Source organism: Mytilus edulis, chromosome 3 (assembly GCF_963676685.1).
Source record: "Mytilus edulis chromosome 3, xbMytEdul2.2, whole genome shotgun sequence".
Taxonomy (NCBI): Eukaryota; Metazoa; Mollusca; class Bivalvia; order Mytilida; family Mytilidae; genus Mytilus; species Mytilus edulis.
The window spans coordinates 52,722,088-52,736,538 of record NC_092346.1 but is presented as its reverse complement, the minus strand read 5'-3'; the positions used below and the strand labels follow the sequence as shown (position 1 = coordinate 52,736,538).

General features: G+C 31.9%; 2 protein-coding genes across 5 annotated transcripts in view; both read left to right on the top strand.

The window, feature by feature from the left end:
- The window catches only part of LOC139516796 (uncharacterized), a 55,056-nt gene extending 47,442 nt beyond the window's left edge, over positions 1 to 7,614 (top strand). For all 4 annotated transcript variants that reach the window (XM_071307105.1, XM_071307103.1, XM_071307106.1 and 1 more), the window contains exons 10-12: positions 2,491 to 2,735; positions 3,297 to 3,486; positions 6,298 to 7,614. In XM_071307105.1, the coding sequence (XP_071163206.1) occupies positions 2,491 to 2,735; positions 3,297 to 3,486; positions 6,298 to 6,359 (497 nt within the window). In that variant the 3' untranslated portion in view covers positions 6,360 to 7,614. The remainder of the gene's footprint in view (positions 1 to 2,490; positions 2,736 to 3,296; positions 3,487 to 6,297) is intronic.
- A 4,059-nt stretch (positions 7,615 to 11,673) lies between these two features.
- On the top strand, positions 11,674 to 13,878 carry LOC139516795 (uncharacterized). Its single transcript, XM_071307102.1, has 2 exons — positions 11,674 to 11,745; positions 12,044 to 13,878. The coding sequence occupies exon 2, from the start codon at positions 12,049 to 12,051 to the stop codon at positions 13,768 to 13,770; it is 1,722 nt and encodes a 573-aa protein (XP_071163203.1). The 5' UTR covers positions 11,674 to 11,745; positions 12,044 to 12,048; the 3' UTR covers positions 13,771 to 13,878.
- The last annotated feature ends 573 nt before the right edge of the window (positions 13,879 to 14,451 follow it).

Below are 14,451 nucleotides of genomic sequence, written 5' to 3'. Positions count from 1 at the left end.
CCGAAATTATGGGCTTTGGACTTTGATAAATTGTTGAAAATCACAGTTATACCTAAAAAAAAATTCTAAACGCCTTCAGATATTAGGCTGCTTTTTGGTATGTGAGTTAACCACGATGAGTTACAAATCAAGGTTAAATTTCGTTCCACTCAGCTAATTTTTGCTGAAATTACGGGCTTTGGACTTTGATAAATTGTTGAAAATCACAGTTATACGGACTTTTTCTAAACGCCTTCAGATATTGGGCTAATTTTCATAGGTGAGTTACCCATGATGACTTACTGATCAAGTTTAAATTTCGTTCCGCTCAGCTAATTTTTGCTGTAATTACGGTCTTTGGACTTTGATAAATTGTTGAAAATCACAGTTATACAGATTTTTTTCTAAACGCCATTAAATATTTGGCTGATATTTGATATGTGAGTTAACCACGATAAGTTACAGATCGAGTGCAAGTTTAGTTCCGCTCCGCTGATTATGGTGACTTGAGAAACACCGATATCACTCAGATTACAATTCTACCTTGACAGGTAAGTTTGTATCTAGCCTATAAAATACTTATTTAGCCTTGAGAATTGAAAGGTCAGTTTATCCCATTCATACAAAAGAAGTTGGTAAAATTGGCTTCATGCCATTTACCTTGTCCAAAATTAAGGTCACTTTATTGTTATTGTGATATTGTTAAAGTACAAAAGAACCCTATATTCTGACCAATGCTTAAACTTTGTACATCTTGATTCAATTGTTCAAAATATGTTAATGTTGAAATTTAGGGGTTACTTTCGGCCTTTTTTTTACGTGTTAGTTTTCTTTTCAGATATAAAAAAACTATCGGCTTTATAGAAATAGACTCTGCTTGCAGGTTCTCTTGTTTTTTGTTTACACCAAATTCTAAAGGATTATAATTTAGTTGCAAAATATTCTAAACGAGAGCTGATTTTTTTTTTTTATCTTTTAATGTGAATTGAAGGTTAAATAATTATAATGTGAATTAGAATGAAGAAAACATCTTGGTCCCAAAAAAAATCATCAATCAGGATATGAAATTCCAAATATTAATTTATTATACTAAAATCAGTTCATATAGAATAAACTTTTAAGATTTTATTGATTCCTTTTAAATTGAAATCTCAAGCCACTGTTTTGCAGGTTTAGATCATGTCCCAACAAAAAATCAATAAATATGACAGTACAATGTACTCTAAGCACAAACACATAAGGTCAGTGTGAAATAGACATCTAGGGCAGGAGCAAACTGTCAGTTATACCAAACCAGTTTGACTATATCTCTAGTTTAAAACCAGTTTGACTAGATGTGTAGATTATTCTTGGAATAACAATGGTGTGGCCTATATTTTGACAAGGTAAATAACATGAGGACCTGGATGAGTTTTTTAATATCTGTATTCTTTTAGTTTTAGGGCATTTTCTTTTAATAGCCTTGAAAAAACTCTCATTCTGTAAAATTCTCATGAAAATGATTTTACTATTTAGTCTTTCTGTTACAAGATTATTTATCAATTATGTTCATTGATCATGATTATATTATCAGTATGCCTTACAGTTACCTAAGTTACCTTTTTATTATGCACAGTTATTCTTTATACTTTTGCACTGCAGTAAATTATTCTCTATTCTTTATTTTGATGTTCATTTTCTCTATTCTCTATTATTTTTTGTTGCTATTACATGTATTCTCTATTCTGTAAACCCCATTCTGACCCTCATAGGTAAACTTCTTTTGTATGCATGGGATAAACTGACCTTTCAATTCTCAAGGCTAAATAAGTATTTTATAGGCTAGATACAAACTTACCTGTCAAGGTAGAATTGTAATCTGAGTGGTATTGGTGTTTCTCAAGTCACCATAAGTGTTTACAACTTTGAAATTTGTTGAAAATCCAAGTTATACAGAATTTTTTTCTATACGCCTCCAGATTTTTAGCTGATTTTTTATATGTGAGACTACCATCATGTTTGTGTCCTCATGTGTTATTGAAATTGCAGATTTTTCAATTTTTGGAGACGGAGTCATTCGTGTCGCTTTGATACATCTAGTTTTTTTTTTTATAAAGCTTAATAATTCTAGATTACTTACGTTCAGAAATTTCTTTCTGGTATATATGTCTATTTTTTATGACGTCATTTTCATAGTGACTTAAAAAAAATGGCTGGCTAAGACTGATTAAAGTTTTACTAAAAAAATATATTTAAAATGGCAATTCTTTTCAAATACAGCATGCTAATGACAGCTAATTATAGTAACATTTAAATGATGTTGATGCAATTTCAAGAGCCAAAATGGTATACATTCATTTTTCCTTTGTTAATGAACCCTAATTACTAGATTGGATTATGAAAGGTGCAGTTTTTCTAAAATGTAGCACAAATGCTGATGATTGTCTAAATTTATATATACATGTATACTAAAAAAAAGGAATTCTTCCACAGTAAAGTATTAATTGAAGACTACTATATATTTTGTAACAGATGTTCTCAATGGAATTGATGAAGCCTTAAAAGAAAAGGGCATAAGTAATGGTATTTGTCCACACAAGCTGTACATTGTTATTCCTAAAAGCTGTAGTGCTGGAAATGTTTTGAAGGACAAAAGAAAGGATACACAAAGGATTATCGATTTTGCAAAAACTGCAGCTGTATTTCCCTTTGGAAGAGGACGGTCATTTTCCTGTAATATTTACAAGATTAGAGCACATAATTCTTCAGTGGACATGGTATGATAAAACAAATATTAAGCTCACAGTTCATTGTATAGCAGTTACTCGTAATCAGTTGTCCTTCCAATTTTGAAACAAAATGTTATTCTTGAGAACACTGCTGTACTTATTGGAATCTAATTTCCATCTTATGAAGCACCTCACTTTTTCTAGGTTTCTAACATTTCTGCAAAGCACTCAAATATCTGTTGGGAGTGATTCAGAATTCGTAGAAAATAATAGAATTAGTTACGGTTAAATTCAGAAATCAATAATATGACGAGTAAACTTTTATAAACAGTAGTTGCCTACGGTGTTTTTTTTGTAATATTTGTTGAAACAAAGCGTTACTGATTGCATATAACCTTGTCTTGTTACATGGATGATAAATTATCAGAGTGCTATAATATCTTATTAATTAATGTAAATGCTTTTTATTGCTTCTTAACAAATTGTTTGTATGTTATTGAACACTAGTTATTTCCTTGGGGTTTATATGTTATGATATGCGTTGACAATGTATTTATTGTCTTACTTTTATTTTATTCGTTCTTACTACTAAATTACTTCTGTATTCAGGGATTATATTTTGTTGGACAGTATGCAGCACCAGTGACTTGCTTAGAAGAAATGAAAACATGGAATATTGCTGGGGTAACTTCAGAGACTATGGGCTCTGAGGCTGAAAGATTTTATGAAATCGTTAGTCAATTGATGACAAATGCTGTTCCAGACCAGGCTCCATATTGTGAATTTATTTACTTTGATGGTAGGTAGTCCATATTACACCCATGGTTCCTATGCTTAACAAGACAATACAGAATTGTGTTTCAATTGCACCTGCCCGAGAAATGTTCTTGCAATTTACAAACTGGCAGTATTATGGATTCTTATTTTCGTGTGTACCAATTTTCGTGCATTGATGTTAACTTGCATTCTCATGGATATTTGATTTCATTGTTTTGTCAAAGTCTGCATACGAGAATACAGAAAATTTGTTTTTCGTTGACCATTTAATTTCGTGGTTTATATGTTACATCGAAATCAACGGTAATTAGTATCCCTCGAATAATAATGAATCCACAATATCCTTTAAAAACTTTGAATTTGTAATGGCTATTGTACCTTTTTTTAGTTATCGGATGGAGTTTAATGATAATCTATTGTGGAGCTAGGAGTTTTGATGTCATTGTAATTTTTCCCAAATGTCGAAATTTAAATGAAAGCCAAATAACATTTGTGTACAGTAATTAAAGGGAAGACTGTATAAATGTCTTATAGTCAAACTATACTTGAGGTTTCTTCCTGTTGTCTTCTAAAACCATCATTGAAAACATATGAATGTCCTGTAAAAGTATATTTTGATAAAACTATCGAACTGTAAGGTAAATGAAAAAAGTGGAAGTCCATAATACCTAACAGCACCAAACGCTTGGCAATATCAAGCGATGGAACAATTAGACAACAGCTGTTAAATTCTTGACTTGGTACAGGCATTTCCCGAAGAATGTGGTATGTTAAATCTTGTTTTATAGCCAGCTGAACCTCCCACTTGTGTGACAGTTGTATGTTGTTCCATTATATTGCCAAATTTATGTGATCAACGCAAACTGTAAAGCAGACATAATTTTTTCTCACGTGCAACAGTTATTGGGATCAAACAGGCAAAATAGTGGTAACATACATCAGAGATATACAACTGCTATATTTAATACCCAAACAAGCTTACAATTAAATCTAACAAATACGCCAAACAAATGTAGTTTTTTTTCTTAAGTTGATAGTAAGTATGATAGAGCACTGTATGGAGTACATATACGCACTTTCCAGATGACATACAAATTAAAATTAAAATACTAATAAGAGGGTTCAATCCTGGTATCTATGGTGAGTTTATTTGCATCACGAAAACTTAAAGCCCTAAAACCTGAAAATGAAATGCACAAATACTGAAATAAGGCAAGAGTCATACGACAAAAAGAACACAACAGTACAAAAGTAGATAAGAAAAATTCACAACGTTAGCACCTAGAATATATCTATAGACCAGCTTGCATTATTTGTTAAGTTGAAAAAGAGTATTTTACTTTTGCTTCTTGGTATCTTCCAATGGTTTTTTTAGAAAGCAGAGGAGATAAACTCTGGCTGATTAACACACACATGACGTTTAAAAAATTAAAAGTAGTTGCTTCAGATCTTGAATATCGTTCAAGTTGAATATTATTAAGAGTATGGTAAATGCTTCTATGTGAGTAAACAGGATCAGTAATTCTGTAACCTCTCTCACTGTAGACAAAATGTTGGTAATTCTAAAGGACAAACTTTAAGTAGTAAATGCTGATGAGCCATCAATGTTTAAAATAAAATTGAGAAAGAAAATAGGGAATGTGTCAAAGCGACAACAACCCGACCATAGAGCAGACAACAGCCGAAGGCCACCAATGGGTCTTCAATCTAGTTTACTTGTTAAAGTTTTTGATTGATTTATTGTTGTTTGCTTTACACAGCATCAGAACAAAAGGCTATATCGCGGCGAAACAGTTTTTGATTGTGTCTCTTTAAGGGGAACCACAAGGGGTTACTAAATGGTATTTGGTATGCAGTTGAATGAGCATTGACCAATCTCATTCCAATGGAGATTATTTGACCTCTGCCAGTCATGGTCTATTGACTTTGAAACTGTTTCTTAGTTTGCATGTTAAAGGTTGATCAGGTCACTGTCAGGGAAACCATTAAATTGTAGATAATTTTATTTGGTGTGCAGTTGGTTTGCCATACGTGACAACCAATCCCATTACCATGGACTTTATTTGGTCTATTGGCTTTGAAATCCTCCCATAGTTTCATAATTTACATGTTTAATCTTCTGACTAGGCCATTTCAAGTTGAATCACCATTAGTAAATCTTATTTTCATGGAAAATGTATGCCTCAATGTCCTTATTCGTGAATGTATTCCATAGTGTAAATTATATGTTGCCATTTTAATTTCAACATCTGCATTATACTAACAACATTGCGAACAGGCAAGACCTATTCCTATGTCACCAGTCTTAGTTAGTTGTAGTACACTTTTAATTTCCTATATATATGAAAGATATTTTGGCTCAGTTTTGTATTAAACAGGTTTAATGTTGAGGAAGAGTATTAATGTTTGTTACATGAAATAACTAGTAAATATAGATACACTTTGAAGTTTTATACTGTAAATTCTGAGATTAATGCAAGGTTTTTTTTATTGATGTAAATAATGGGAATGAATGAGTATCGCAATAACGAGATCTTGCTGTCAGATTTCTGACACATTTATCTGTATGCAAATTTTACTGAAACCATAATAATTAATCTCTTTAAGAATATTACAATGACAAATGAACTTAATGATTTCTGATTTTACAGTTCTCAAATTCATATTTACAAAATTGAGGATGGAAACGGAATGTTTTAAAGAGACAACAACCCGACCAAAGAATAGAAAACAACACGAGGGCACCATTGGGTCTTCAACACAACGAGAAAATCCCTCACCCGTGATGTATTGTTATATTTCAAAATAATATTGTTATATATGGTTTTTTTAGATGTTGCTGATTCTTTAGCTGATATAATGGAGCAGAAAATAAGAAGTTCAGTAAGTGATTGAAGGTTCCTTTGCGCAATGTGATTGTGTTATTATTTTTATATGATTCATTCTGTGTGTAGTAGTGTTAACCTATGTATATTATGACCTCAATTTCATAAAAACAAAACAGTTATTGTAACTAATGTTAACATTTATTTGAGGATAGTTATATATTTTTTTTTATGATGTCCTACTCCTGAGGTCTATTTATGTCTAGATGATAGCAGCTATTTGTGATTATTGGAGAGGGTATGTCATGATTCAGAGACTTCTATTTTGTTGGAATTCAATAGAAATTGCACGAAAGATTATATATATTTATTTTTAAAAGTTCTTTTGATTGTTGTCCAGCATTTTAACATGAATTCATTAATCATTTTATTTATTTTCATTTGAAAACATGTATGACATTATATGATCTTATATTTATAAGTTAGCAAGATGTTGTATTACTAGCAATTACTAGACAAAACTAAAAACTAAAGAAAACGATCACAGTCATCATAATCAAACATACTTTTTTTAATAGATAAACACTAGAAACAGGATGAGGTCTTTTCATTAGTAATTATAAATGATGGCTCAACAATATTTTATCCAAACGTATTGATTGGTTGCTAAAAGTATGTCTGATTGACATATGTCATATGGCCTTGGCATTATTTTGCATTCCAGCAGTTGGTGAAGTTTTCAGGATTATGAAGGTCAACAATACATGAATTTGTTTTCATGACAAAATGCATATGTCAGTCTAACATATGAAATATGGACCTCGTTTTCATGCAACAGTGGTCACGTTTAAAATATTTATAAGGTGCATCTCGGATAGTAAACATGATATATTAAACAATTTGTGTTGGTTGAGTTTCTCATAACTACATTTGACCTTGATCTCAGCTTCTCATTTTTTTGCCATTTAAAAATTTAAATATAGCAGACCAACAGTTGTCAAATGCAATAGGGTGTTTATAGTTGATTTTCATATACAATTGTACAGTAAACATCTTCAGGATATATGATTTTGTCCTCAACATAGCCTCTTTATCTTTGAACCCGAACTGTGAATGCATATTTTAAAATGAAACAGTATTGAAATAATACAAAAGAAATACTTAATAGAAGAAATCACTTGAAGAAAAAAACCAAAAGTATTAATTATATATGTACTATTTTTCATACCTAAATTGTAAGCAATCTATATGTGTGTTAATATGTTCAAGATTGTCATCAACAATTAAAAGTTGTCGCCATCAATAAAGTCACTGTTAATTTTGTAGTTGATTTTATTTTTCGTATGATATAGCGATCCTACGTTCCATTGTCTATTACCTCATCAACATTTAGGTTCAGTTTATGATTAAAATTTCAATAAACATCAATAACTTTTTATACATTTATGGCATTCAATGAAACATGAAAACACGCTTTCTTCAAAATGAATAGACAGTACCAACTCTTACATTTAGAGGAAAACAAATCTGTGGACCTTTTTCTATTTAACATTTAAAGATTAAATTAATCTAAGGTTAAAGTTTTTTAGGAATATGGCAGTTGTTTTCAAATAGTCCGTTTCTATGTATGATGGTGTTTTAGCAGTTCAGCGTTTCTTTTGTTCCGTTGTTTCCCCCTTAATGTTGATGTGTTTTCCTCGGTTTTGGTTTGTAACCTTGATTTGTTTTCGCTTAATCGCTCAAAGACTATTGATCAGCGGGATACTACTGTTGCCTTTATTTAACTAATAAAAAGTTTTGTTATTGATATTTTTTTTGCAGTTAACATTTAGATTTTCGACATTAACAACTGTGTAAAACCTTCAAAGAATTAAATGAATCTGGGTAAGAAGGTTTTTTTTATATGTTGTCATGGTTAAAAGAGAAAAAAGACAAGCAGATAAACAACCTTACTGTTATGTTTATCTTTTTAATACTGGTTAATGAAATCATTACAGTGTGTACTGGCTGGTCATTATCGCGTATGATACGATTTTGACACGCCTACCGGCATAGCTAATGAATATGCATGAATATAGATAAGATCCGCACGTGAAGCGATAAACTGAGAGTTGTAGATTTGTAGCGTAAATATATAGATGTAGTTTTGTGAATAGAAAATAGTTACAAAAATATAGTTATTATTTATTAGTATCCGAGCAAGTAAAACACGGATCTATCATTACACATAACACAAAATAGAAAACTTATGCGATATCCTTCATCATAAATCAGTTCATCCGGAAAATACCTCCCAATTTTAAAAAAACAGTATGTACATTTCTTAAACCTGTACCAAACCAATTTGCTTTAAAATGTTCAATTACAAACACGTGTTGCAGGATCTCAATTATTAACCTCCTGATTGTACCTGTACTAGTTCCACATTCATAAATGATCTGACAGACCACGTTATTAATGATGAACTAAACGGTGTCAATAAACACTTCTCTTCGAAATGTGTTATCCAAAGGCCGAAATATCTTGAGCCGAAATCAATCAATAGGAAACACAAATTCAAAATAGTGATGAAATCAGTTGAGGATTATGCAAGGCAATGGGTAACATGTGAGAAAGAATATAAATATATGCAAAATACATGTCTTGTCATGACTCATGACAAATATGTTATTATCCCCGCTGATAAAGTACCATACAATATCGTTTGTGTGTGAAAATCAGATTACATACACGATAAATTGATAAATGAATTAGGTATTGACAATTCACTTTGAAACTCAGCATATACCCCCACGACACTTACCAAGGAGGACATTCTAGATAGTCAAAGGTCTGTTCTATGTTCCTTCAGAATTTCAACCATAAATGAAGAACTGGATTGTTCTTCACTGTGTAAAATACATTAACTACATAATAGTTATCAAAGGTAACAGGCTTATAATTCAATACGCCAGACGCGTGTTTTGTCTTCATAAAAGAGGTACGAAAGAAACCAGAGGAATACTAGTAGTCAAACTCATGCATAGATTGAAAATGAACTGACAACGCCATGGCTAAAATCACAAGACAAACAGACAAATAATATTACAGAAGACACAACATAGAAAATTAAAGCAGCACGACTCATCAGTGACGCTCAGATTGAGTACCCCAATTTCCATAACTGTTGTGCCAAAAACGACTACGGTAATCTACGCCTGGGATAAGAAAATCCATAGTATTTCGAACAATGCATACTTTTGCAAACAGTAAATTAAAAAAACTACATTATAAGTGTCCTGACAAACACTGTTATATAGCTGGGTCTTCCAAGTGCTCCACGAAAAATCTTTAACATAAAATTTATCAGCAATCAAAGCCTGGCTTTGAAGTGATTGTGAATCGACCAATTCTAGCGGTGGCGTAAATCAGATGAGAATACTGAAAATTATGAAGCTCTGTTTGAGTACATACAATCTAAGACTCTTCTCTCTTGCAATAGTATTAAAGCATTTGACTTTTCTACACTTTGCACAAGTATTCCATTCAAATTTTAAGGACAAATTGATAGACTTGGTCCAGTTTTGTTTCATAAAAAAGAATCGCCAACGTAGATACAAGTATCTTCGGGAGGAATAATTCGTGCCTTGTAAAACAAATCACTCTGATTCCAACAGAAAATTCTCTGCAACAGACATTATCAAGATGCTTGATTTCTTGATTTACAACATATTTTTACGTTTTGATGACGTGTTTTCAACAAACAATCGGCGTTCAAATGGGAACCAACTGTGATCCTATTCAACTGTGATTCTATTCTTGTCGACTTGTTTCTTTACTCGTATGAGATTGTTTCCATTCAGGAAGATCTTAGGAAAACAGACAAAAAGTATACTTTAACTATACTGTCCGTTATATAGATGATGTTCTCTCAAAAATTCAAAATCTGACGACAATGTTGAACGCATCTATCCTATTGAACTTGAGATAAAGATGCAACAGTTGTGTCTGTCTCATAACTTGTATTACATCTAGGAAATGACCATGAGGGTCGATTGACTTTTTTACGACAAATGAGATTTCTGCTTCCAAATTGTGAACTTTCTTTTTTCTATGAAGCAGCGTTCCAGACAAACCTGCATACGAAGTATATATCTCCTAGTTAATTCGATATTCTTAGGCTTGTATTTCATATCATGATTTCCTTGAAAGAGATTTCTGCTCACATGGAAGTTTCTAAACCATGATTTCCAAATAGTGATGTTGAAATCATCCTTTTGTAAATTTACTGACTCAATCACGAGTTTGTTGACCGTTATTGAATATCTATTTCACAGATGACGACAGATATGCTTCAATCCCGTCCCATTTTCCCGAATAAGACCTACAGATTAAACTTATTACCGGATTTTGTATTTACATGAGCAACATGCCACATGTAGACCATGATCTGTTTACCCTTCCGGAGCACCTGTGATCACCCCCTTATTGTTCGTGGGGTTCGTGTTGCTAAGGCTTTGATTTTCTATGTCGTGATTTGTGAATGTGTTCTGTCTGTCAGTTGGTCTTTTTCTATTTAGCCATGACGTCAGTTTATTTTTCACTTATGAGTTTGAAGATCTCTTTGATATTTTTAGCCTTTCTTTTATACAGATGAATTTTGAAGGGTGTATAGCTCAAAGTTTAAGCCAACTGTTAGTATAAAAGAATAAATTCTTGAGAGATTGATAACCAGCAGCGATATCGACCGAGTGCTAGAAAATGAAATACTTTATAAAGTTTGCGGTTTTCTGGATTTACCTTTCCGGAACACTCAAACTCCCAAAAAATGATAATAACAAATATGGAACAAGATGACACTTGCTTTATGAAATACCGAAATTCTAAAAAAATGTGTTTGATCTATCCTTATATTTAGTTTTGTTCTTCATGGTAAATTTTATTTGTCAGTAAAAAATATTCAGTTTTTGTTTTTCACCTGGGTTTGTCCATTCTTAATCGAGTTTCGAGATTTAAACATCGGTTAAATTTTGTTGCCTTAACGTTCAACTCTTTAAATTTCAAGTAAAATAAGTGTCTTTTAATAAAATATCAAGCTCGTAATTGCTCTAGAAAAATCATAAGATGATCGTTCATTAATAGACGAAACATTAAGACATAATCAAAGCCATCATTTAACTTCAGACAGACAAATAAGCCCGATCGTATTACTGGAACAGTCAAAAGTATACGAAGAACGAAACTTTATAAAAGGAATGTCAAAATATTAAAAATTAAATATAACAAAATAGTATAAACTTTAAACAAATAAGTTTTTTTTAAATTATATAAAATTACAAAAGCTTTTGTCTATTAGTGAGTTTAATGAACTGGTTGACATACGTCCTTTTGTATTACCAGTTTTTATAAAAACTTTTAGTATTTTAAACCATACGATATGTTGTCCATTTTATAAAGGACATACAGAGAATGAGGAGGTAAATATTGTTATTTTGTTGGTTTTTTTTTAATCTATCATCAAATTTTAAAATAATAATAAAAAAAATGATAAAGACACATAGTGAGGACCATTTCTAATATGTAAGATAAAGAGTTTAAACGTTTGGTTTCATTTAACTTGAAATCTGCTTTTCAATCGTGATTAAGGGATTCCTGTCTTCTTATGGTTTTCTGAAGGAGCAGTAACCATTTTACCGCTTTCCCTTTTATTTTTAAAAGTTGAAACAAACACTTAAAAATACAACCTCATTGACTAATTATCATTTTGTATTTCAGTTAAGATGTCTTCGACAACTGTACTGCCTTGTGACACATGCAAGTATAGGAAAAATGAAAATCCGGCAGCGCATTGGTGTTCCGAATGTGAAGAAGGGCTGTGTGCTGATTGCTATACCCATCATACTCATTCAAAAACGTCCAGAAAACATGGCATCATTACTATCGATGACTATGAAAAACTTCCGGCTTTCATTCATGAGAAAAAGCACTATTGTAAAGAACATGATGAAAAGTATGATTACTTTTGTCCTGTACATAAGACTCCATGTTGTAAAATATCCTCAGATACCGAGCACAAAAACTGCAAAGGCTTATCTTTAATTAGTGACATTGTACACGGAGTAAAAAAGTCCTCCGCATTTTCAGAAATGTCCTCAACAATCGAAAATATCCAACATAATATGGACAAAATCCTAAAAGATAAAGAAACAAATTTGAAAACTATTCATGAGAGTAAAATGAAATTTCAAAGCGAGATCAAAGAAATTCGAGAAAAGTTGGTAAATCTCTTTGATAAACTTGAGAGAAAGTTACAAGATGAATTGGAGGCTATCGAAAAGAAAATCATTCAACAATCTGAAGATTTTATAACGGAGGTCACAGACGGAAAGAACAAAGTTATGAAAATTCAAGAGAACATTGATGCAATTAAAAAACATGCCACAGATTTTCAGGCATTTGTTGGAATGAATGAATTGAAAGATGATGTGGAAAATAAAAAGAAATATCTACAGGTATTATATGGGGATACCCGGCTAGATAGAATCAATATCCATTGCAATGTAAATGAAAAGATAAAACTATTTTTAATTGACTTACAGACATTTGGAGATATTCAAGAAGAAAGAATTTCTACGAAGGGTTTGTTCTCGGTAAATAATCAAGATAAGAACGTAACACATGAAAAAAGTAAAACCACCGAGTCAAAAATTCAAAAATCACGATCTGAACCTGCTGTAAAGGCGAAAGTAAAACGTACTCTTATTGTTCCAGCAGGCTCAAATAAAAATACTATTACCAGCTGTGCCATTTTTCCCAATGGCAAATTTGCTTTTGTAGATGGCACATACAATCATCGTATAGTAATAATGGATAGCACTGGCACATCAAGTGGGGAAATTTTGCTGTCACCTTTGTTTGCATTTGATGTCGCGTGTATAGACAATAAAACAATCGCTATAACAACCGGAAGTAGCGGACAAATAGCTTTCGCAAATATTTTGTCCAAGAAAATAAAGAAGTCTATTGGCACAACCTGGCAATGCGACGGAATAACTCATGCCGATGGAAAACTGATTTTTTCTGTTTATGCAAAAGGTATACATGTGTTACACCTAGACACTGGTCATATTTCCACAATTCATAAAGCAAATATAACTGTTGATACTTATCTTACGTCATTCGGTGACAAGATATATCATACAAACTGGAAGACCAATAGTGTGACATGTTTCGATATGGATGGCAACAGTTTGTGGACTTATGAAGATGAAAAGGTTCTCCAAAAACCGCGAGGAATTGCTGTTGACAGTCAACATAACGTTTACGTAGCGTCACTTGGAACTGAGAGTATCGTGGTTATTTCATCTAATGGAAAAGAAGGGCGTCAGCTTCTAACTAAAAAGGATGGAATTGAAAATGTCCGTGCTATATATTATGATAAGTTTAGCAACTGCTTGCTCGTATGTACATTATCAGGTTCGGCATTCCTCTTTGAAATTTAAACTCAATCGTGCACATATTTGTATTTACTAAAATTTTCATGAATGTAAAATATTGGAATGTAATCATTGTACTAATGTATTCATGTATATATCCTTGGCTTTAAAACATTCCAGTTTTAGTGTTACTAATGAAATATAAATCCAGATAAGGGCTTCATACAAAACTTGACACACTAAATGCAATACCAGGACACATAAGAAGCCCGTTTTATTCACATAAAACACACCATTACCGTTAGAATAAAACATTTGGACAGTCAAATGAAAAATGTGCAATAATTGTTGATCTTAGTTATTTTTTACTTTTTTCGATCCTTTTTGTGACATAGCTCTTCAACTGCTTCGATTGATTGTTACACATTCTTTACTTATAATATTCAGCTTTCATCGTTCATGATTAAGTTAAATCCAGAGGAGCATTTATATGCATGCAATCTATTAAGATTTGTTTTCAGATTTTTAAAGCATTCAAACAAAATATTTCTACAAGCCCAAGCCAACCAAAAAATTGCTAAGACCATATATGTTGGGGATAGAAAATTCAAGTAAACCTAAAAACAGTAATAAAAAAAACCAAACAAATCCTTGTTACCCAGAACCTATCTACATTAGATTGAAGCATGATATTCAGAGTTATTCCTCTTTGCATTTAAAACAACGAGTAAAGTGATTTGTCAGAAA

Bases quoted from the DNA above. Each gene is read 5' to 3' on its own strand.
- LOC139516795 (XM_071307102.1), top strand. From the start codon at position 12,049: ATGTCTTCGACAACTGTACTGCCTTGTGACACATGCAAGTATAGGAAA.